The sequence below is a fragment of the Aythya ferina genome, assembly GCF_964211825.1.
Source record: "Aythya ferina genome assembly, chromosome: 8".
Lineage (NCBI taxonomy): Eukaryota > Metazoa > Chordata > Aves > Anseriformes > Anatidae > Aythya > Aythya ferina.
This window is the reverse complement of record NC_140304.1, coordinates 8,865,115-8,889,183: the sequence shown is the minus strand read 5'-3', so window position 1 is coordinate 8,889,183 and position 24,069 is coordinate 8,865,115. Positions and strand designations below refer to the sequence as shown.

At 34.3% G+C, this 24,069-nt stretch overlaps 1 protein-coding gene and 1 long non-coding RNA gene across 6 annotated transcripts in view; one reads left to right on the top strand and one right to left on the bottom strand.

The window, feature by feature from the left end:
• Positions 1 to 24,069, bottom strand: part of KCNT2 (potassium sodium-activated channel subfamily T member 2) — a 150,670-nt gene that overhangs the window by 54,812 nt on the left and 71,789 nt on the right. For all 4 annotated transcript variants that reach the window (XM_084528514.1, XM_084528515.1, XM_084528516.1 and 1 more), the window contains exons 10-14: positions 18,347 to 18,527; positions 15,322 to 15,486; positions 13,631 to 13,767; positions 9,121 to 9,184; positions 5,671 to 5,779 (exon numbers count right to left, since the gene is read on the bottom strand). In XM_084528514.1, coding sequence (XP_084384640.1) covers positions 5,671 to 5,779; positions 9,121 to 9,184; positions 13,631 to 13,767; positions 15,322 to 15,486; positions 18,347 to 18,527 — 656 coding nt within the window. The remainder of the gene's footprint in view (positions 1 to 5,670; positions 5,780 to 9,120; positions 9,185 to 13,630; positions 13,768 to 15,321; positions 15,487 to 18,346; positions 18,528 to 24,069) is intronic.
• The window catches only part of LOC311440962, a 252,668-nt gene that overhangs the window by 220,697 nt on the left and 7,902 nt on the right, over positions 1 to 24,069 (top strand). The gene's annotated exons all lie outside the window — the stretch shown is intronic.

Sequence of the window (24,069 nt, the reverse complement as noted above, 5' to 3'; positions counted from 1 at the left end):
GACACTAATACATCTATTTGAATTTTAAACTAGAGATTTTGAGAGCATAAGGCATGGTCTACTACTTAGATAAAATATCACTATTCCGTTACCATTACTCAGATAGCAAAGATTTATGAAAACTAATATTGACTTCCTAATATTGAATAAGAAATCTTTATATTTTTGAATTTGTATAGAGCTTTACCAAATAAATTCCCCTTGGTCTTTCCTTATAATGTTGTTGTAATACACCTAATACTTCTGAAAATAGACACAAGAAAAATATACAGAGAAATTACTTCATCAGCTGTTATTTCAAATCTTGTACTGAACAAAACTGTGTATGTTGACCTAACTATATATAAATGAAAGAGTCAGTCATGGATGGCACAATGCAAATGAAAAGTATATCTCACTTAAATCCTACATATGTCCTATACTCTCTAATGTATATAGGGACTTTCTGGATGGATTTTATGCAAAATGTTAGGCTAACAGAAAATATAGCTCTCAGCAAACAGATTGCTGTCCTACAGTAGTCATGCTAATCACCGATGTGTAAGGAATGCATGTGGTGTTCTCAAGTGCTTTTAGATTAGGATTCATGACAATGGAACTTATAGGACTAATTCCACTTCTCTTATAGACTTTGACTGTGAGTCACTCATGTCCTTCATTACTCTTAATGCATCTGTAAAATGGGTATGAAAATAATACCCTACTTCAGAAGTGTTTTGAAGCTATAGATATTCTCAAAGATACTTCAACAACGTCATACAAAAGGTTCTTCAGCACTTTTATTACCATTATTAGAAACATTATTCGAATTCATTAGTAAAAAAAATAAAAATTAAATTAAAAAACCACCATTTCCAGACTATACAATAGTGCAGCCCTTCTTGATTCCTGTTCAGCAATTTAAGAAAAAAATGAAATTTATGTAAAATATTAATTTATAAACAGTAACATTAGGCTTAGTAAATCCCAAAGCAGGAATCAGATTTACTTCTGAATTTCATTTTCATGCTTCATCTGCCTTTTCGTCAGACTCGCATAACACACTTGGAAACTAGGTTTTAAGAAATCCAATAGTGTAAAATTCTGTAGATCCAAAATGATAAGGATCCAAAGTGCTAAGGAATAGAATTGCATGTTGATTCTTCTCTATATTAGGGTCATGTTTTGCTCCTGGTTTATAAGCAATATAAAATAATTGCAACCAACCTTGTCTTATTCTAGAAATGTGTCTATCTTTATTGTTAAAATGTGTCTGACTTTATGGGATGCTTATTACCATTTTCAGTTCATTTCTGGAAATCTACTCATATGAGGTTTGCGCTAAATTATTCTTCTATCCTAACTATGGGTGTTGACTTACAGGACAAGAAATACAACTGGAAAAAATTGCCCACTACTTCTTCCTATCCTAATTTGTGCTGTCGTCTTATTTCAGTGGTGCTTATTTCATGAATTATCTGATATCTCTCTTCCCCTTCATAAGTTGCATTTTTACATTATTCAAATGAATATTTTGTACTATATAAACACTCTTCCTTCTTTTCTGTAGTCATTTGAAACATCAGGAAGAGGTACTATGGGTTTCTCTTCTCTGGTCGGAGTTAAGGTCTCATATAATACACAAACAAGGTCAAAAATAACTTGTTCATTTCTCTAATTATTTGACAGATCATAACTTGCCTACATTGTCATTGTGCTTTATATTTACATTCAGGACTCTTATTGTGGAGCTGTGGTGAGGGTTATGCAGAACTGTATTTAATGCTTCCTCTTTTAAAGTGAGTAAGGAAAAAGTTGGGTAACAGTTCTCGAGTCTGGGACATTGGTCAAATCTGTAACTTTGGCTACTGGTATCAACAAATTACTCATTCTTTGTGCAGTAAAGTAGAGGAAGAAACTGGAAGTTATCTTGGATATTAAAGATGTCAAATCAGATTACCAAACAGAAGTATTTTGATTGTATTTATACTATAGAAATATGCCATTAAAAATATTTGGGAAATTGTAGTTTTTGTGAAAATATATTTTGACAGAAAATTTGCTGTCTATCACAAATAGATGTAATAATGCCATGAAGTGAGTTATGACTTCTGTAATGTTATTGAAGATAAAACATACCCAAAATAATGATTTATGTCTGCAGCATTATCCAGGTAGTAAGAATGTCCTAGACCTGACATAACTATTCTCAGAAATGATGCTGTTGTCAATCTGATAAATTAACATGATCACTACCAGACCAGATAGATAAAAATGTCCATCCATTATCTCTACACTATTTTTATCTGTGGTTGGATAGATTAATCATCAGATGTATTCGATATCCATTTCAGTGAATCTGGACTGTGTTCTTTCATAATAAACCACTGAAGGTTTAATGTCAGACTTCACCAATATGAGCTAATTTGTTAGTGCATTTTGAATAAATACAGAATGACAAAATATGTCCCCTGTTCCTGGAACTGTGATTATATATAATTTCTGAATATTCAACGTAAAGATGATTAATTTATTTTCTAGAAAATATATGAAGTTATTAGTACAACTCAAAAAATATATAATGTACTCCAGTCTCTGAATTACATAAATGTACTGCTCTGCTGTGGATAATTTTCACTTTATTTCATGTTTGTGCTGAAATGCAACAGCAGATGCATGCATTAAGGGTACGTAGTTTTTTGTAACCCTGTGAGTTTGCAGGAAAAACTGGGAGATTAAGAAAACCATATGCAATTGCAGGTGAAGGAAAATGCAATATTACTGAAAGAAAAATGGGACATGTGAAAGTATTTGGATATTGGAAATAGCTAAGAAGTAAAGCATTTCAGATAAGACAAAAAATAGTTAGGAATGATGATATAGTCTTTCCTTGCCCATCTGATAACTTTCAGGTCACCACATTGTAGTGTGTTCACACCTTGAACACACCAAGAAATTTACTAAGATAAACCCTTATGCCACATGCTTTTCAGATTCCACTGAAACATAGTACCCAAATACAGAGAAATATTTCCACTGTATTAAGTGTAAGCTACCATTTTAAATAAGGGAAGTTATTTAAAACTCCATGGCAAAAAATAGCAGAGAAAACACAGGATGCAAGGGTGTCTCTCTGGCATCAAGTGAAAAGACAGGAAAACATGTCTTTCTGACAGGCCATATTACCCAGTGCTAAGTGTCTCCATTCCCTTGCTGTGATGATAAGAATGGGTTCTTGTACTCTTATTAAAGAGAAGAAAAACATCAAAATGTTATCTATTGGATGGAAATAAATCATAATAATTACTTGTCCTATGTACTGTTTCTAAATCCAAGACAGAGTAGCATCCTGGAGATTTTCTTTGGGACAATGCAATTGGGGTCTACATTTCAGGATTGTCTAATACAATCTCAGATGACTGGTTAATATAAAATGTTGAGTGTTTTAGACATTTTCAATTTAGTTTAAAATGAAACTTTTTGTTAGGAGAACTTTCCTGATTTTTTTCTTTTTCCTAAATTCAGAAACTTTGTTTTTGAGAGCTGTGTTCTGTAAACTTGCACGTAAAAACCACACACACACAAAGTAGTAGTAGAAGAAGAAATCGTATTACTGAGTACTTCAGGTTCATAAAAATGCACAATATTGGTTTGGGAAACATTCAGAAGAAAGGAGTCATTTTTTAGAGGAGTATCAAATCTAAAGGAAGTCTCTTGCATTAAGGCAGTAATAAAACAGTCTTGAAACATAACAGGAAAAACACTTAGAAAAATGTTGCCAATGGTTATGACAAATTTTATTTGTAAGGACTCTGGACATTGCTATAGCCTGCAGCTTCCAGTGGGTATGTATCGTAGAATGAAGCAAGTTGGACAAGATTAGTAACCAAAAGAGTCCTCTTGGGAAAAGGTATGCAAGCAAATGCTACTCTGATGATTCTAATATCAGTGGCCAGCTATCTGTGGTAGATTAGCATCTGGTGTTGCTGGTAACCTAGCCAAATTTAAAACTGCATTAAAAATTTCCTGTGTAATCAGTAAGATTAAATTAATCTTGCAGGAAGGCTTATAATTCTCTGTTTGCACAGTGAAATTGTATGAAAGAAACAATATGATTTGAAATGAGTGTGTGTGGAAATGGATGCAGTGATCCCTCTGATCAGTTCAAAATTATTTTGAGATGTAAGGTGCTGTATATATACATATAGTTCTATAATACAGTGCTTTTATTATTAATATTAGAGGGGGCTAATGAAGCATAGAGTATATAAGGTTTCCTCAAGAGCTTCAAGAAATACAGAACATTCAGATTGAGTAAGTTCAATGGAAGGAAATCTTACAAAAGAAGGTTTTGTAGGTTTTGTTTGTTTTAATATATGGGCCAAATTCTTAACCTGAGATTTAAACAGATACTAAAAAGCTCTCTGTTTTGCAAATCTAGTTACGTATAAGCTCCTACAGAGACAAGACATTAAGAATAATTAAACTCTCTTAAAAATACAATTAGGAACAACAAATTAACAGTCACCAATAAAGAAAAGTGGCCATGGCTAGGGAGAAGAGTTTGTGCTGTGTGGTTTTAAGGGAGAGATGAAAAAGCACCATCATTCTTGTCACAGCATGAATCTTATTCTCTGCTGTGCCATCTCATAGTTTAAGATTACACTTTTATAACTTTGGGACTGCTATTGATGCTCTTTTCCTTCTTTCCAACCTTGTTGAAAAATTACAGCTTTAAATGTTGCTCTGGAATTGTTCTGCGCTGAAATTTACTTTTTCACCAAATTATGGGATGATGAAGGAGACTAATATTTTTCCATTGAGTTTTTTTGAATTTTGCATGAATCATCAATCTTTTCTTGATTAGAATATCCTTCAAGAAAACTGAATTTTCAAAATTACAGTTGAAAAGGAAAGCTTTCCTTCTACTTCATAGTAGTATTTTTCCAGAGGTAGGCAAAATGAATTGTCATCATAAATGTATTGATATGTTTTTGCACATGAATATATATATGTGTGTGTGTGAACATCTGTGTGTTTCTATGTATACTGAGAGACACAGAGATCCACATATATAGTGCAGAGAAAGTTTGCCAGATTAGAGCTTGTAATCCATTCTTATGAGAGAGGATTTGTTTGGATTTCTTAACATCATTTTGCATTTTATATCATAGTTTCCAAGATAAAAATTTTACTGAATATAGAATTAAATTATTTTTCTCTTTCCAAAACATTTGAAAGAAAAGAAAATCATGTTTTTCACATGACCTAGAAAAAAAAAAAACACTCCAATGTAAAGATTTTTTTCAGTTGCTTGTTGAATTAAATGTGGCCTTTTCTAAGCAGATCTTTTCATACACGCCTTGGTAACAGTATGTTTTAAGTAAGAAGTTGTTTCAAGACATGGGTAATGTAGCAGGATGAAAACCTACCTGGACCTCAAATAATTCAACATGGTATATTACATAACATAGCAGAGTAATAAATACAGTAATCTTCAAAAAGCTTATAAGTAAGTTTAATATAAAAATGAAATTTTACAATATAAGCCCATGGTACTTGAAAATATTGTACTGTTCATGTGGTTCTAACATGTAAATATGCTTAGGTAAAATGACTTTGCTTGTGCATCTATGAAACAAGCTGCTAACCACTAACAGGTGGTTCAAATGGCTGAAATCTTACACTTACCTGCAAATTTGATGTGGAATTTATTCTCAGGTTTCAGTATCTGTACATACAAAGGACAATTTGGGGCAAAGTCTTTAACTGCCCATGCTCTTAAAATGGTCTGATGATCCTAGAATAAAGAGTGTGAGGTGATAACAATATAATACAAATAATATTGTTCCATTAGAAAATAAAAAAATTTCCATTGCAGAAAACTAACTTTAAAACATGCAACACCGGCTGGTGTGGATGTTTATGTACATCTAAGTAATAATACATATTATGCTTATTACATAAATCTAAATATGTATATATCTACACCAAACATATCCTTATCTACAGCTTATCTGCAGCCAGCTACCAGCCAAAGGATTCCAACAGATTTCCTAGCCTGATAGTTTTTCCCACTTGTTACCACATGTCAAGAGTGAGTTAATGACAGGAAGAATACTGTTATTCCATGAAAGAAAAGTATGTGCTAATGCATTCGTATATTGAATTTCGTGAACTAGGGGTAGTTTCAATGTATTAGTGATCAGTTTTTATTTATTTCAGAACTAGAAAGGAATAATTGAGAGCTGCGTGTAGGAAACAATATTTGGGTTGAAATGCTTTGCCTAGTCATGAAATTGGTGCTTTGGAAAGATAATATGTAAAGAATGATTCATTATGGTTGCAGCATCAGCAGTAAGAAAAGCTTTCAGACTGATAAACACAAGGGAAAATCTCTGCCTGGAACAGAACATAATTGATGTTTTCAAACCATAATATTTTAATGTCACTTGAGATGGTAGCAAGTAGTTTTTCTAGTAGAAATACTAGAATGAAATCATAAGAGAAAGACCTGTTGAGGATGGTAAAATGCTTCATTTCATGTTTTTCATGTTAACCTTTTCATGAAAGATGTAGGAGTGCTGTGTCTGTTCAGGAAATTTCAGATCTTAGGTATACCATGCTATAAGATTTCCTTGTTTGCAGTCACGTTTTCTTCACTTTTTCTGTATTTTATGACTTCTTATCCCTAGGGTGCTGTGGGTTTGGTTTGCATTTGTTTGGTTTTGTTTTGTTTTCCCTGTTTAGTCTCAAGGGAATAAAACACCAACGCAGTTGAGAAGTAACAAAAGGCTATGTAATGGCATACATGGAGGTTATAGTGATACACTACAGGAGAAGAGGTTTGGGGGTGGGTTGGGGACTGATTTGAAAACTTGTATTATTGCAGATGTCATCTATTTTTTTATGCAAAAGGTGTCAGGAAAATAGAAAAGGTGTCAGAAAAACAGTCTTTAGAGTAGTTTGCACTGATTCTGTAGCTTCATCACAATTTGACATTACTGGAGAACTGTTGGCTTTCTGTTTTACGTTTATAGTAATTTCTATACTATATTGCAGTGACTTTAAAATTTTGATATTTCTCCAATGTAAAAAGGCAGCATATATGGATATATTATAAACAGAGACAGCTAATGCAAAAGTATGCTTCTATCCTCTTTATAAAATATATGCATCTTTGGGAAATGTGGGAAAAAAAATACATTCTCTTCTGTGTGCATTCCACACAGTAACTTGCAGACAGTGATCAAAAATTACCTGTTATACTGATGCTGATAAATATAGAGGTGATATTTAAGTTCATTTGTTAAAAGCTGCAAGTTTTAAAGAGGATGTAGTGGGAATTTACATCATCAGAACTCAAACCAAGACTGATTTAATACATTTTTGACTAGTATTGTGTGTTTTTTTTTCTTCACACTTAGGTTAGCAGTAGAGTAATATCACTCCATTTGATTAAAGACAGGAAGAAAAGGTGCGACCTTGAAATCAGCAATCTCCAAATTTTCAGAAAGCACCAGAACAAAGCTTTTGGCAGTAGAACTCATCTTTCATATACTTATATAACCTATTATTGAGTTATCTACAGGATAGTTTAAAAGACACTTTTCCCATCCTTTATTAGGTTAAAATAGCAGATGCACTGTTTCAGGAACCTTAGTTTTGTGGAGCAATTTGATGTAGACAGCCCATTGAATTCACTTTTAAGAGTTGCATCCTACTGTGTGAAACAGATGTGTGTCTTGCATTCTATAGCAGAAGAGCAGCTTACATCTTGGTCTGAGATGTTGAAATAGCATTTGATAAAATTAAACTTGGCAAAGCTCTCTCCTGCCAGAATAGAGAGAGTTGCTGGTAGGAGACTTTGGAAAGCTGACAAATTCTTGCTCTGACTATTGAAATTCCTACTACTTTAAGTGAGAAAGGAAACAATTTTTATCAAGTAACTGCTTGTCACCTGTTATTGTACTTCTGAGTTGCTGTTGAAATCCATGGATCAGAAGCAGAATAAACTTTGGCAGTGGAATTTAACTAAGAAAATAGGAAGTAATGAACTGTCACTGGCAACTATGGCAAAATGAGTAGATCTTCTGCTGAGGACTAGCTGGAGAGATAAAGCCTCATTGGCTTTGAAAAATCACATGAGTAACAACAGCTGTTCTGGTAAGGGATCTCCCTGATGCATCTTTTATTTCAACAGCTGTCAAAAGTAGGAGAGGATCCAAGGCACTCCTACAGTTTGTCGGCTTCTTATGCACAGCAGGTAAAAAAATCAGTTGTAGATTGATTCTGAGATGGACTTAGATGAAATAGCACCAGCTCAGTGACAAACTGTAGCCTTGTGTTCTACATTACTGAAATCCTCAGTAGGGCCTAGAGCTGGAACAGTGTAGAAAATAAATTCCATTTCATTTCAAAGTTCTAGGGGGTAGTAAAATATAACAAAATGAAAAACAGAAACAAGCTTGTCCAATTTCCTACTTAAAGTATAGATAATTGTATTCCCTGTGAAAAGGAAATCTGAACAACAAAACGGAGTGGGAAGTGAAATCTTGGTTAAAAACTTCAAAATACATTGACCCAAAGAGTCTTACAGCTGAGATTCTTGACTTTCTCCATTCTCCTTTGGAGACACAGAATAATGACTTCTTTGAATCGTAATGCTCTGGGATTTCAAGGCTCCCAGGTCTGTGACAGAACTGAGCATTGAGACATGAGCTAACAGGATCCAAGGTTGATAGATAGAAGCTGGAAACCCTGTTGCTTCCAGCTCCAGGGAGCCCTAATAGTAGGCTTTGTTATGGAACCTTCAGCAGTTAAAGCTGTGCGATCTCTAGCAAATTGCAAGATACGTTGCTTTTCTATAAACAGTTTTGAACCTGATAGATCTGCTAGGAATGATTTTGATGAATTGATTTTTTCCAGCAAATGTTTTTAATTGAAAAGGTTCTAACTCATTCAAATAGAAGCATTTATGGAAGTTTTAGTAGGTTTTTGACTTGAAGTTAATCCCCCTTATGCAAAATCTGTGTGTTTAATCTCTTCACAGAACAAACCTCAGTTCCTCAGAGGTTATAAGGCACAATAACAGTATAAACAGCATGCACACTCATTCTTGGTTATTTCTTCAGAACTTACAGCTGCTGTCCGGTCCACCTCACAGCGGCTACTCAGAATGAAACAAGCTTCAGCATCATCCATTCTAGAAGAAGGGGGGAGAAAACCCTGTTATATACCAAAAAAAAAACACCTGTTGACTTGTGTTTCACAGTTTATAGTCTTGTGTGCTCATAGATACAGAATACAGAGAAAGTTTAGTCTAACTTGTGTACTACATCACAGTACTATCACTACTTCTTGACTATGTTCTAGGAAACTTTCCTTCCCCAGTGCCAGTAGAAGTTGTACCAACATTAACAAAAAACAAGGTGGTCTCAAACACATTTTCTTTGCAAAATAAGTATTTATCTGCCATGAGTATAAAAAATGAATAAATAGCACCGATTCATATACTGTGTAAGTGTACATTATGTACACATTATTATTGATAAGAAGAAGTGAGAGGGGGCTTATGATATAGAATTGTCTTCCATAGCACTTGCAAAGAATATGGGTAGATGTGGTAGAATAATGTGTTAGGAATAAAAAACATCTCTGTGTATGTATGCAATAAACCAACTGTTTTCAGTCCGTGGCCTCTTTGAAAACTTTTAATGCTTAATTGTTCTCTACAGGTTACAGGTCATGTAGTAAAAACAGGGATGGTGGAAGTGGGGAGGAAAAACTCTCTGACTGAAAGTCTCATGAAAGCTTGCTTTTTGACTCCTGCCTCAGATCTTACTGTCATCCTCCAGTGAGTCCTACTTCACCTGCTGGTGCAGGGAAGCAAAGAAATGGGGACTTGGCTGACCTGCTTGCGAAGACAGGACTTTATGGGGAAAGAAAAACAGCATGACAGGAATGGTCCTGGAAAGGGGAAAGTGAGACATAAGCTGGAGAAAATTATCTGCTTATTACAGCAACTCTGGAATGGGACCTGAGATTCCCAAATCTTTGATTTCTCTGCTGCTAGAAAATGGAAGTGGTGGTTGCTAGCAATAGTTTAGGTCATAGGCTTAGACTGAGAGCCTATTCTATTCAGTGCTGTGTACACACAGAACAAAAAGACAATTATCATGAGAGGAAGTCATCTCACTAGATATCAGAGCAGAGAACAGATTGAAGAGAAGATGCAATGGAGAATACTAGCATTACTTTGTAGATGTTTCTGAGTAATTCATCCCAGACTGAAGGGAGAACACAGGTGAAATCACAGTGGGATTTGTATGCTAACCTATTGTTTGTGTGAAAGAGAATAGTATTATAGGCTTATCAGAGAGTTTCATCTCTGTAAGGACCAGGAGTGGCAGGCTAAATGAGAATAAGGGGTCACTTTTTGATGTGAAAAGAAACGTAAGCCAGGGAAGAACTGCAGTGAAAGGTAACACAATGGACTATATAAATAATATTTCCAGAGTGTTCTGAAACAAGTATTTAGGGACTTAAGATGATATATATTAAAAACATAAGCATTGTTTCAGTGAGATTAAAGTGATGATATATATGAAAAACATAAGCATTGTTTCAGTGAGATTAAAGTGAGAGCTTCTATGAGAAAACACTTGAAACGTGCAGTTTCAGTCTACTTAGGGTGCTTTTCAAGATGATCCCAAACTTATGACCAACAATAGCATACTGGTTTTATTTGGGCAGAAAAAAAAAAAAAAATTAAGATGTATTTTCCTGGAACTAAACTAAAGTTGATGAATAGATATCTATAATGAGAAGCCAGATAGATTGGGCAACCTCATAATTTATGGCTACAGAAATGGTGATTAAATACATGGTTTGTGTGAGGTCATTCAGAGAAAGTACAAAGAGAAGGATAAGGTTAGGTCATTGTAGGTTCCCCATAAGCAGTAAACAACAGGAAAACAAGGGAAGCTTCAGAAGATTGAAGTATTTCAAATGGAAAAAAAACATTGCAACAAAGGCAAATCCATATATCTAAAATAGTAAGGTCAAGTGCAGCTGATGTGGAGAAGTGAGGACAGGAGGCTGATTCTAATCACTGATTTAGAAGAAATCATGGGAGCTGTATGAGTTGTTTCAGTGAAGCATGAGAACATAAATAGGAAGGTATGGTCTTAAACTGTAAGAAAGAAAATTCAGTAAAATGAGTGATGGAACACGTTTTGATGAGAGATGATGAGGGACCAACAGCATGTATAGATGATTTTATAAGAAAATTAAACTTCAATGATTGTATCCACCATTTTCTCCAATGTTTTTTGAAGTTTCTTGAATCACTTCAGCTACATATTGCAAGGGTAACAACCCCTTTGATATTAACATTCTGTGGATATTATGAATTTTGAAAACAGAAACACTAATAACAACTATGTTAAACACAATAATACCCTAATGAGAGAAACGTTTTAACAATGTTCTAACAATTGGAAAAGCCTTGTCTTTTACACCATATTTGTATGTCAGAAAATCTGGATCTGCAAAAAACAATTCTTCCACTGCTTGACAATGACAGAATTTAAAAGCGCTTTATATATTGAAGATAAATTTGTGGGAGGAAAAAAATATAAAGTAAAAAAATGACTGGATATGAAGAGGATTAAGATTTGTGCAGGGTTCACTGAAGTGGATAAGTGTAAAGAGAGAAAAAAAATGTTTTTCATGACAGAGACTGGGAGAAAGCTCTAGGGGAAGGAAATCAAGCACAGTAGTGTTCACATTCTAGTAATAGTCAGCATGAGAGCTGTTTAATCAGTTACTGTGCTATTTCAAATGCTGAAGTAGATACAAAAGTTCTAGTTGTCCTGATGAACAATATAAGTAGCAGTATGATACCACAGGATAGAATTTGTTTTTTCTTGTTAATGCTAGGCATGTGAACACTGTTCAGAGAACACCAAAAAAATCCAAAATGAAACTCTCAAAGATAGGAAGCAAGAACAAATATCATTTTTTTGTAAAGTCAGATTGTGTACTAAGGCTTAGAAAGAAAAATACAGTCCTTAGTTAACGATTTACTAATTATTTAGTCTGCCAACTTTTGGTATTCCTTTCCTTTTTTGGCGAGACCTTTATCACCAATATTTTGGCACTGTATTTCATGTATAATGTATGTATAAATTTTGACAAAAAAAAAAAAAAAAAAAAAAAAAAACACTTCTTGATTTTGTTGTTGTTGTTAACCATTACTGTATTAGAAGTTGTTTACCATGTCCCTTGCTATCTTCTCAGTACATTACGTTCTCATTAAAAAGAAATATAGCAAACATCTTAGGTACTGGGTTATAGTTCATATTAAATGTTCTATTAAATTCCTACTATGCTTCTTCCCTCAGGAGAGGTTTAAAATTATTCTATGACAGGTACATTCAATTACATGTTCTGCAGAAAAAAGCACAGTTGACTACCTCCAGGTTATTATAAGTGAAATTCATGATTATCTTTAGGGAACAGTCTAATTTTTCCTTTCTCAATGTGTAGAACAAATGCCAGCCAAATCCCCATATGAATTCCTCCTTAACATCAGCAACAAAGTGAAAAACAAGGAACCACTTCTTAAAAAAAAGTTTGCAATCCTGAAAATAAGCTTTGCAGTATTTTCAAATTTTAAACAAATAAGAAAGTAGCTTTTTTTTAGTAGTAGATATTTGAAAAGACACCGCTGCTTACAAGATTTCTCACAGTTTAAATTCTTGGGAATAATTCTTTAAAAGGCTGAGTGACACAAGTACTGAGTTACTGGCTTAATTTTAAATATCTGTATTAGTTGGTTAATTTAAGTGATGACAGGTAAGTTCTTATAAAGAGAAGTGCAGGTAAGTTAAATCAGTTATTTGCAAAGTATCACCTTTCTCTTTGGAGAGTTTGAAGAGACAGTCCTCCTACGTGAATTCCACTGTGAATTCCTTCCCACCTTTTAGTGATTGAGCAATGGTAGGTGGGTTTTTTTGTTTGTTTTATTTATTTTTTTCTTTTTTGAGAAATGGTGTTTGACTGATGTGTTTTGAGTAACGTCATTCAATAAGAACTGGCAGAAGGCTTTTTTTAGAAGTCATATAAGTGTGAGTTAAGTGGAAGGTCCTGAAGGAAGAGTATCTGGAGGTATAGTAGAGTTGTCGCTTTTATTACCAGGCTGAACTTAGTAAGAAAACAAGCCTGTTCAAAGGGTTATAATAATTTTTCACTCCCCCCCAACCCCTTTTAATCAGTCAGGAGAGCTACTGTTATCTTTATTATCTGAGCACAAAGAACAGAAACAAATTCTAGCATTATTGGAAGTTTGGGAATTTTCTCTACTGCTTTTTCAGAAGACATTAAAACAGGCACTCTCTATCAATAACTCCAGAAACTGAGAAAGAAAAGACAGTGAAGAAAAAATTGGTGAAATGAAAGCTTACAAATATATGTTCCTTGAAAATTTTCAGATATTAGGAAAAACAAATTACATCAAAGATCCCTGCTTTCTGAATACCCATGCTTTCTTTCTAGTACAGCAGCTTTTGTTGTCCGTCAAGCTTATTTATGAAACAGTATGTGTAAAACAAAAGTAAAAAACAAATATTTGTCAATATTTGCCTACTTAGCTCTCAACAGGTCTTGATCTTTCAGTGCTGAGCCTTGCAGATAGATAACTCTCTGAGACCACATTGGGATTTGTAACACCCTTCGGACCTGAGCATCCATCTCAGTAGGACACAAAATGACAACATAATAGTCCTGCAAAAAACATAATGGGGAATAATCACATTATTATTTGATGTTACCATTTGTTGTTGCAGATGAGTCAATAGAGAGTCAGGGTGTCAAAAACTTGTGTTAATTCTCAAATTTAAAATGGCAGGACAGTTGTTCACTGCTCGTGAAGGACTTAAAAGGTGGCCACTAGGGTCCAGTTAGAAACATTTTTTTTGTTTCTGTACAAGTGTCATTTTTTTAGATACAGTTCACTTTCCTGTAATTCTAGCTGGAAAATGTAAGAAGCTTTCCGCAATCAAAACAGAATTATTTTATCCAGCTCTATTAGTCCCTGAAATCTTTTCCTCCACACTAATGGGCTGATCCAAACTTCGTTTTCTGTTCTACACTTCTTCCTGTTCTGTTCTACAGACAAATTCCTATCAGCAAAAGTAAGGTTGCTCAGAGGCATATAAGTGTGTAGTTATGAAAGGAGAGAAAGAAGGAATGTAAGGAGGGGAGAGACTGAGAGCTTAGGATAGGCTCGATGTAGAAGTCTTCCTTATCAGACACAGACTTCTGCTGGAAGCTTACTTCCAGCATCATCTGTATCTTACAGCTTCCTACTTCAAATATGAAGAGAATGTATATAAGCTGTTTCAGGCTACAGAAGTAGTATTAGGATTTTTCTTACTTTGTCTCTAGTGTATCACAGACTCATTATTAAGATTAGTTAAGTAAATTTTTGATTTCAGTTTGTGTATATATCTGTGAAAAACTGGATTTCTCTATACATTTGCTTATGCTTCTTATTAGCTAATTAATTTGGGCAATAATCTGCATTTGGGATGTCATACTGCTGCTTGACTATTTGAAGAACTGTATTTTGTGGGGGTTTTGCATTACTTAATGTATCACAGTTAACATAGTAATAGACATTGTCAGAGAAATATTCGTAAAAGAAATTGTCTATAGTAAAGCTAATAATGAATCCAAACTGCTACCTCATATATGCTTTTATGTGATCAGAACAACTTTATGACATCTGTTTGCATTAACTAGGGAATAACTGTAAACCAAGAAAAATCTCACATGCAACCTTACAAGGTCTTTGTCCTTTAAAGTCCATGCAATTTTTTCTTAATTTCAACATTTCCAAAAGGATCTAATTATCCTAACACTGATGAAAAACAAAGCAAAATGACAAAACAAAAATATTCTTTGGCTTGTGAGGAGTTTTGGATACGGTCCCAAAACAAGAGGAAAAAAAGAATTTGAACATTTTTCATTTCTTGTCTACTTTAAATAGAATAAAAGGAAGTTGCATAGAAATATCTGTTTCTGAAAGGACTAGCGTAATTCAACAAGACAGTAATTCTATCTATTTAATCCCTTTAGCTCAATTCAAAATGATTGTCTCCATACTGTATCTCAGCTTCTTACTGCAATTATAGATTCCCAATTCAGTCAACTATTCCCAAATTCAGTTTTTCAAATTAAAGGCCATTCCAGAACACTGTCTCCCGAAATCAGTGTTTTGAGTTTTGTTATTTTTTGTTGTGTTTTTTTTTTTTTTTTTTTTCCCACTCTAAATACCTGTAGTCTGGGGTGAGCATAGAATTCGTTTAAGAAATCCATAAGTAAATCAATCTTCAGGGAGCTGACACACAGCACAACATGTTTTTCCGTCTGAGCTCTGTGTCGACTGTAGTTGCCACCAGACTTTTGTCTTTCCATCCACAAGTATGCCAGCTGTTCAAACTGCAATAGATGCCATGTGTCGGTGAAATATAGACAAGCAGCTGTGCAGTAAAACTGTATCATGACTTAGCTACATTGCATTGTTTAGCTCATACCTTTATTAAAAGACGTCCTTAGCTCCCAATGCATTTTTCTTTGTAAAAAAAGTTCTTTAATAAGTGGATTAGATCAATAAAAAAACATGGCAACACAGCCAGTCTCTATCACACAAATAGCAGGATAAGTCCATTAAAATATCAAGTGATACTCAGTCACAAAAATTTGGAAAAGAATGAAGACTGTACCTTATTTACTTTATTTATTTCACACCTCTGATCTGTTTTTCCAGTGCCCTGTTACCTAAATGCTTCTCTCAAATGAAAGGTTAAATTTTCATACATGTAGGTCACTATAAGTATAAATGTTCAGATAGAAGCACCGTTTTTCTTTGGACAATGACTCTTTTCAGAGATTTTATAATACTCAGGAGGTGACAATATCATTGTATATTCCTATCAAATCTATACTCAACTATCTGTTTTATACATATAGATACCAATTAAAATAACTGGAGCTGTTAATACAGCAATTTTGCATTTGCCAGCTGCTGAATAATAGATGCATTCAGCTAACAGTGTATGCAGGCTAACAGTAATACCTGTTTTGTACTCTTGCAAAGGGAAGCCTAGTGCACAATAGGCTAGGAAATATGAATTAGTTATTAAGTATATAAAATGTTGCTCCTCTAGTCTGAACCTGTTAGACTAAAGATAATATTGTAATGATCTGTGCCACTAATAAAACACACAAATGCCATCTCAAAGCTTCTTGTAGTATGTAATATGCATTTAATCCTGAGCTTCATTTAACTGTTTTTGATAACTATTCTTTTTCTCACTCCATTCAACTGATGGAGAAACTGAATTGTGAATAATAATTGTATATCGTATCATAGCAGGACAAAAGCTCAAGAGATCAGAGGATTATAGTAAATGGGATTAGATCAGGCTGGTGGCCAGTCACTAGTGGGGTACACCAGGGCTCCATTTTGGGGTGACAGTTGTCTTCAATGTTTTTATGAATAATCTGTACAAAGGACTTGAATGCATACTAAGTTTGCAAATGATACTTAATTAGGAGGAGCTGTTAACTCCCTCAAGGGCAGGGAGGCCTTGCAAAAAAATCTTGATGGACTAGAGTGCTAGGCACTCTAGTGAATGTATGTGTATGTGTGTAAAATTTAACAAGAATGAATATTTGTGTATGAAATTTAACAAGAGCAAGTGCTGGATTCTGCACCTGGGACAGCAACCCTGGATATATATACAGACTGAGGAACAAGCAGCTGGAGGGCAGCTCAGTGGAGAAGGGTCTGGGGCTTCTGGTTAATGGCAAGGTCAACAGTGCGCCCTGGCAGCCAAAAGGGCCACCCATCTCCTGGGGAGCATCAAGCACAGCATTGCTAGCCAGTCAAGGAAAGTGATTGTCCCATTCTACTCTGCAGCCTTACCTCGAGTACTGTATGCAGTTTGGGGCACAGCAGTATAAGGACATAAAAAATACTAAAGCATCCAAAGGACGGCAACAAAGATGGTGAAGGAACTAGATGGGAGGATGTGTGAGGTGTGGCTGTGGTCACTTGGTTTGTTCAACCTGGAGAAGAGGAGACTGAGGGGAGACCTCATGGTGGCCTGCAGTTTTGCTCAGGAGGGATGCCATATACACGATGCTTAAGTGTATATTAGAAGTAGTTCAAACATGAAATTTCTATTTCTGGGGAAGTTCCAAATTTCTTAAAGCATATTTTAGTCTCAAAAAGAATATGTATTTTACTAAATTGCCACTGAGTGGGAATATAATTGTATTAGTGCATATGTTTGTGTATGTTTGTATATTTAGCTATAATTAAAATGTTCAATTTTTTTCAAGGAAATTAATGCTGACAGCTCAAGCTTCAAGTCTCCCAGGGACTCTGTGGTGTTTGCTCACAGTAAGCTTTAGTTCACCATCAGAGCAGCAGAGTCTGGAAACCATAGCTGTGTGAGAAACTGCAGCTTCAAGGTCTATCAGGCCTACTCCAAGATTTGATAAGCATGAATGGTGTCTCCTCACACTTCCCTTTTGTGTCCTGGAGGTATAGGTCATCACCAGATGTCAGACCATTAACATCATGACAGTGCTGCTGTATAGTCTGAGGGTGTCTGACATCAAGCATTTGCTCATGAGCTGACAAATGTTCAGTAAATGTAATGAAACTGATTGATTGATCCAAGTATTTTAATGAATCAACCTTTTCTTGTAGAAACGGGTTAGAAGGCCTAAGCCTATATAGGCATCAAAATTTTCTAAACGTGCATTTGGCTCTGTGTATACTGACATACACAGATATGAAGAAAATTTGCTTAAGTTGCAGATTTAATGAGTTGTTTTTTTTAAGTTAGCACTGAGCTGTAAGAGTAAGAGAGGAAGTGGAGAGAAGCAAGATTAGAAACAGGGAAAGCCTGCAGAGGAAATGTTATACTCATAAAGAAAGTGCTGGCTATTGTTTTGTTGTTTGGTTTTTTTTGGTTGGTTGGTTGGTTTTGTTTGGTTGTTTTGTGTTGCTTTTTTAAATTGCTCCATTAATAACCCATATCTCAGGATGAAGAGAAGGGCTATGTGGTACTTGATATCTTTTGCCAGCAGTTGAAAACTGGCTTTAGTGTTCCGTATTTCATTATAAATCTAAACTATATGAGGACAAACAGTGGCAAAAGTATAAATAGAATAAAAGATATAGAAGACAGTAATTTTCTGATATTTTATATGCAATAATAACAGTATTTTTTCAGTTGTTTTGTTTTAAAAACAATTCAAAAGAGAAGAAAAAATCCACATTTACCTGTATGGGCAACACCACAAGAGCAACACAGATCATAATGACAACAAGCAGCTTTGAAGGCCATATCTTGGGTGTAACATCCCCAAAGCCCACAGTGGAAAATGTCACTATGCAGAAATAAAGGGAGTCAAAGAGAGTCAACCTGTTTCCTGCTCGTTCCAGATGCTGAATTCCACAAATACTATGTAGAAAAGAATGAATAAAGACACGAAAAATAAAGTGCACTTAGGTTCAGTTCAAATTTGATGATTATGTTATATATGCAGAAAATTATTTATTTTAGAGTGGATACATTGCTCAGCAAAGACATTTTTTTCAAAAAGAGGAAAAATGAGTATCAAACCACAAGTTTGTTATTTGTATAATTTTTACATCATTTATTATAAAAGAATATAATTTTTTTCAATATTTTGATATGATAGAACTTTGTTGCTAGGTTTTGCTTAGTGGCTGTTGTGAGGGAGAGGTGGTGTATAGAACATCATGGATTGATGCAATTCCTTTCTAAACCAGAACAAAACAGATGGTATATAGTTGCCACCGTTCAGAATTTTTTAAAAAGCATCTTTTAACATTTTCAGGGAGCGTTTGCTGGTATGGCCAAGAAAATGTACATAATACTTTCTTTAAATCACTTTGTATGGTAAGAGCTACTAGAATGAACTTGTTATGAGAGTACATGTTGCATACTAAAAAGACAATGTTGGTATAAATGAGTACCAACTGTCTAGAATAAACTGAATGTAGGAATTGGAGGCTATCCAATTGTCAGAGGAATAAGTATCCAGGGCCAAACTTCAGGTAGAAGATGCCAACTGTTATGAAGTTCCTGATTGCTACAAGTACAGAATAGAAATATATGGTTTGGTTGTTTTTAATAGCAGGACAAATAATGTTCATTCCTTCCTGTCACACATTTCTATGAACAAGTCAGTGTGCTCCACGTGTTACTTGGTAATTATTTCTCTTGTAATCAGAATGATTTGTGTAAGTTAATGCTCTTTTGGTTTTTAGAAGTAGTGGCAGAATCTATTTAGAGGTCCTATTGCTGTTTTGTATTTTGCATGTTTTAAAAATACTTCAGTTTGAAAAACTATACCATGATGAAGAGCTTTCCAAGCTTAAAATATGATCTTTTTTAAGACAGTAGAATCATGTAAACAAATTCAGTTATTAAACTATATTCACCTATAAGAAGAAAATTGATCCGTGAACCACTCTGAATAGTGTTGTGTTTTTTTATCATTGAAGTTAGCTGAATGATTTCCTCTTGGAGAATTTGAGAAGTAATTGGTAAATAATACCGTATTCCTTGGTAATTATTATTCTAGAATGTACCAAAGATTATTTCTTCAAATACCGTATCCAGATGGTAATAGTCACTCGTTAATATCTGCCATGGTAAAATTTTTGCATCACCAGGGAGAGCCTGTGTTTATAACAGCTTTAGCAGTTGTTCTTCTGTTCTCCATTCTGTTCTCCAAAAATAATTTAGCAGTGGGCAGTGGCATTTCCAGAACATATGGATCAAATTCCCAGTTTCCTTTTCACAGTTCTAGCATTTGTAGTTTTCACACTTCTCAAAATGTTCTAAAAAGGGTGTCGTTTTTTTTTTTTTTTTTTTTTTTCTGTTTGCATAAGTTCCATCCTTCAGTCAGAACTGATACTTTTATATTCCTATCCAATTTGTTCCACATTTTTCACTGGTGTTGTAATCTAGATCTTCCATAATTTCACTATGTTCCCAGTTTGTTTTTTGTTTGTTTCCTTCTTTCTTTGTTTCTTTGTTTTCCCTCCCTTCTTAGAAAAAATGGCAATTATATTTTTGTTCCTGAAAATATTAACAGAGGGACTGTCTGGAAACATGCTAATGAAAAACACTTTATTTTGGTCTCAGGCAAGGAAGTTTTTCAGCTAGCTCCTATTCTAGTCTCAATTTGAAATAATGGAGTACACTGCAGAGGCATCCAAGTACAAAAAATAACCTATTTTAATATTCACATAACTTTTATATGTAATCTTAAAAACAGATTTGTGGTGGATTTTTTTGTTGTTGTTGCTATTATTCCTGAACACCCTTGTGTGTTTTCTTCTCTTCAGTTTTCTTTTGTGGGTACATCTCTAAAATACAATCTTGACTTGTGGAATTAAGTCACGATGGCCAGGAAAGTAGCAATTACACATAGTCAATGATATGGCCATAACAGGACTATTATACCATTCCACTGAGAGTGTTAAGTATCTGCAGATAGGTTTGCATTGAACTATGATTCTATGATTGTTAGCAATGTATTTTCTCTAATGCTGGTGCCTGTCAAATTGCTTAGTGTTTGCATAATCAAAAGGGTCAATTCTTCACTTTGTACCTAAAGGAATGGATTAAAATGTATAAAATCTGTTTTTTGTTCGTTTGTTTTTCTTGGTGGTGGTGGTGCTTTTCTTTGTTTTGTTTTTTTTTTTTACATTTTAAAGGAGTGTGAGTTGTTTCTTCAGTTTTTATTCACTTTGTAAAACCTTGAAAAATCTTTACTAATTTGCTTATAGGAAAGCTCACAGCTTGATGAAGGGGATATCCTCTTTATTAATATTATTGTTCATGTACTTTCTTTAGCCAACCAACCCAATTATAGTCTGGCTAACCTTCCAGCCTTTTCTAAGTGAACAGCAAAATGCCCATTGAGCCCATCATTTTATTAGCTGAACTCCTGTACAATCCTCTATATTCATATTCCTTGAAGCTGTCAAAATAATTTTGTGCTTTAGCCAAATTGTTGTGGATTCAAGTTGTCTTTTGCTGAACTCAGTGGGCATAAACCAGTGCTTCTTACTTTTAGCTATGAATATTAAAGTCAGTAAGACATGGGAGCTTTACTGAAACAGAAATTAATCTCTTCTTAGAACCTGAAAAAATTATTTTTCTTCAAAATTACTTGCACTTCATCTGCAGTTCTACCAGATTATACCTGAGGCCCTAATAACCCTGCAAGCAAAGGAATGATAAATCCAAAAATAGTCTACCAAGTCTTAATTTCACTGGTCATTTTGCTGCTCTGCCTGTTGTTTTTAGCAGAGCAAGGGATCACAAAATTGCAGAAAAAGTGACTTTTGAGAGACAGCTTTATGGGAATCTAATTTCCAAATTAAATATTACCCCTTTTACTCCTCACCAATAATTTTGTACTTTAATCTCACTACCAGTACATCCGAAGAAACATTAGTCTGGGCTACCTGGTTATACTGCACACAGAGTCTAATGGAAATTTACTGCCTTTCCAATAAGACAAGCCCACATGGATTAGTTACTCCATTCCCCCAAAATTTATTGAGTACTTTTTCTATAACCTAATTCTTCATATGAATAACAGCATCAGCATCTTTTTATTTTTCTTGTAAATTGTTAAATGTTGAGCATTATTTTTAAAAGATGCATCAATACTACATGTGCTAAAAGAGCCAGCATATGTTCTTGTTCTGCTTTCTCATATTTCCCAACATAATGCAATATACAATAACTCAGACTTTTTCTTTTTGCTTTTTTGATATTGTATGGTGGCATTTTTATCTCCTTATTCTTGTTTATGTCCTCCTTTCCTTTCATGCCATGACAAAACAATTATCTACTTAGTCATGCCTGGACAGACATAACGATATCAATCAAGAAAGCAATGTTCAGCAAAAGCAATGCTTAAACCAGCTTGTACTTTAAGAGAAAACTGTAATAATAAATACATAGAAAACACCTAATTAAAATAGGGTGCCCAATTCTCCACCTTCTATATCAATTTAAGGTTTCGGTAATTCCAACAAGCAGTCTTCTCATAGTGGATTTAAGCAAGCCATAACAACAAATAAAGCTGGTATAATGGAAAGGATATTTTTATTACTAAAAAACAACAACATGGGTCTGCTAAAGTAAAAGCTGTGTCAGCAAATTTACTACAAACTCATGAAGAAAACTTATTTTAAACATATAAATGTAATCTCTGAAGATCAGTCATGTTTTGTTTAGCCAGGTATCATTTGAACTTTTGAGAGTTCAATCTTCATTTTACTGGAATTTTTATTTATTTATTTTTTTTAATTCCGGGAATACTCGCTTGCTTAAGTATTTTTTGTGCCAAAACTAACTACAGTTTGTAAATAACCTATCTCCACATGCAGTGCAGAAGCTACCTTAAAAAAAAAAAAAAAAATTAAAAAAATTGAAAGTGGTTACTACCAGGAGCTTACTGTTTTCTCCCTGTCCCTTAGTTGAGTATTTAACTGTCCTGATAAAATAACCAAATGTTAAGATCGAAATGATAATACACTGGTGTGACACAGATATGCAAATTTCTAACTGCTTCATGCTAAAAAGACAGCCCTTCTGTAAGGAAACTCAGATGTTTAAACAGAACAGACAGGATGATGCTGTAGCTTATACCTAGGGATAGTCCAGTTAAATATAAATCTAGTCTTGCCCACTTCCTTTTTTTGAATGTCTGCACTGCTTGGTTTGTTCCTCTTTTACCACAGGACCTTAATGATTCACCCTGCATATCCTAAGTTTTACCTATGCAATCCAATTTGAACTTTTTTTCTTCAGGGAAAATCTGAGCACAGAAGAGGGGACAGTTCACTCCACAGTGAGAATTCAAAGGGCATTATGACATTAGTCCATACCAAGGAACCAGAAAAATGTTTGGGGGCCTGAATTGATTTAGTTTATAAATAGTAGCATACTGCAGTAACACGTAACAAAATATTCTACAATTGTAAGGGAAAAAAAAAAAAAAAAAAAAAGAGTTACAATTACCCAACTATTTTATATATAAAAAGAATAAAATTACAATGTTGCTCCTGCAGTGCTGTTAAGCAAGTCACCTGGACAGGTGGAAATCAGAGGAATAAGGAAAACTTGTGCTTTATTTTATTTCAAACCCAGTTCCTATTTGTTTCTGAGCACCTGCTGTTAGAAATAAATACTGCAGTGTAAAATAATCCCTGAGATTAAATCATGTTGCTACCATGCTGTGGCAGTATGTCACAGAAATGGGCACAGGAATCTGGATAGCAATTTGCAAGCATTGTACATGAATTATTTTTTATATATAATCATTTTAGATTGTTTTGTATTTTCATTTGTCAGTGGTGCTAAACATATCTAATATTTCTTTATTTCTGCTTTTACAGAAAATTATTAGTTAGAGGTACAGCCTCTTGAGGTCTAAAATAATGCATCAGAGGCTAAAGCCAAAGTTAGAGATGCTTAGGTGTTTTCAGGATTAGGTGGCATTTAACAGCATTGTTTTCCTTGGACTTTGAGCTTCAACTTGACTAATTACCTCTGTAGTGTTTTAAGTAAGTAGCTAGCTATATGGAATAGCTAATGAATATGTTGAACGCACTGGGGATAAATTGCAACATGTTCAGTGAGATCCCGTGGTACAGGCTCAGTGCTTAGATACTGTAGAAGTTACATCTGAAATAACTCAGAAATATAGTAATTCTGCAGCCCATATGAAGTAAGTGTTCCTATTTAAATTAATAGTTTCTCACATCCAAATGTCTTTAAAGTTTCCACATATTTGAATATGAAATGGTGACGTTACAACAAATGACAAATTAAATTACAATTACTTGATTGATCTGTGCTGCCAATTAATATTTGTATTATTTTAAAGTTTTCCAATGCTACTTTCACAGACTTTTTTATTTTTCTGTACGAAAAAGATTGGAATGAA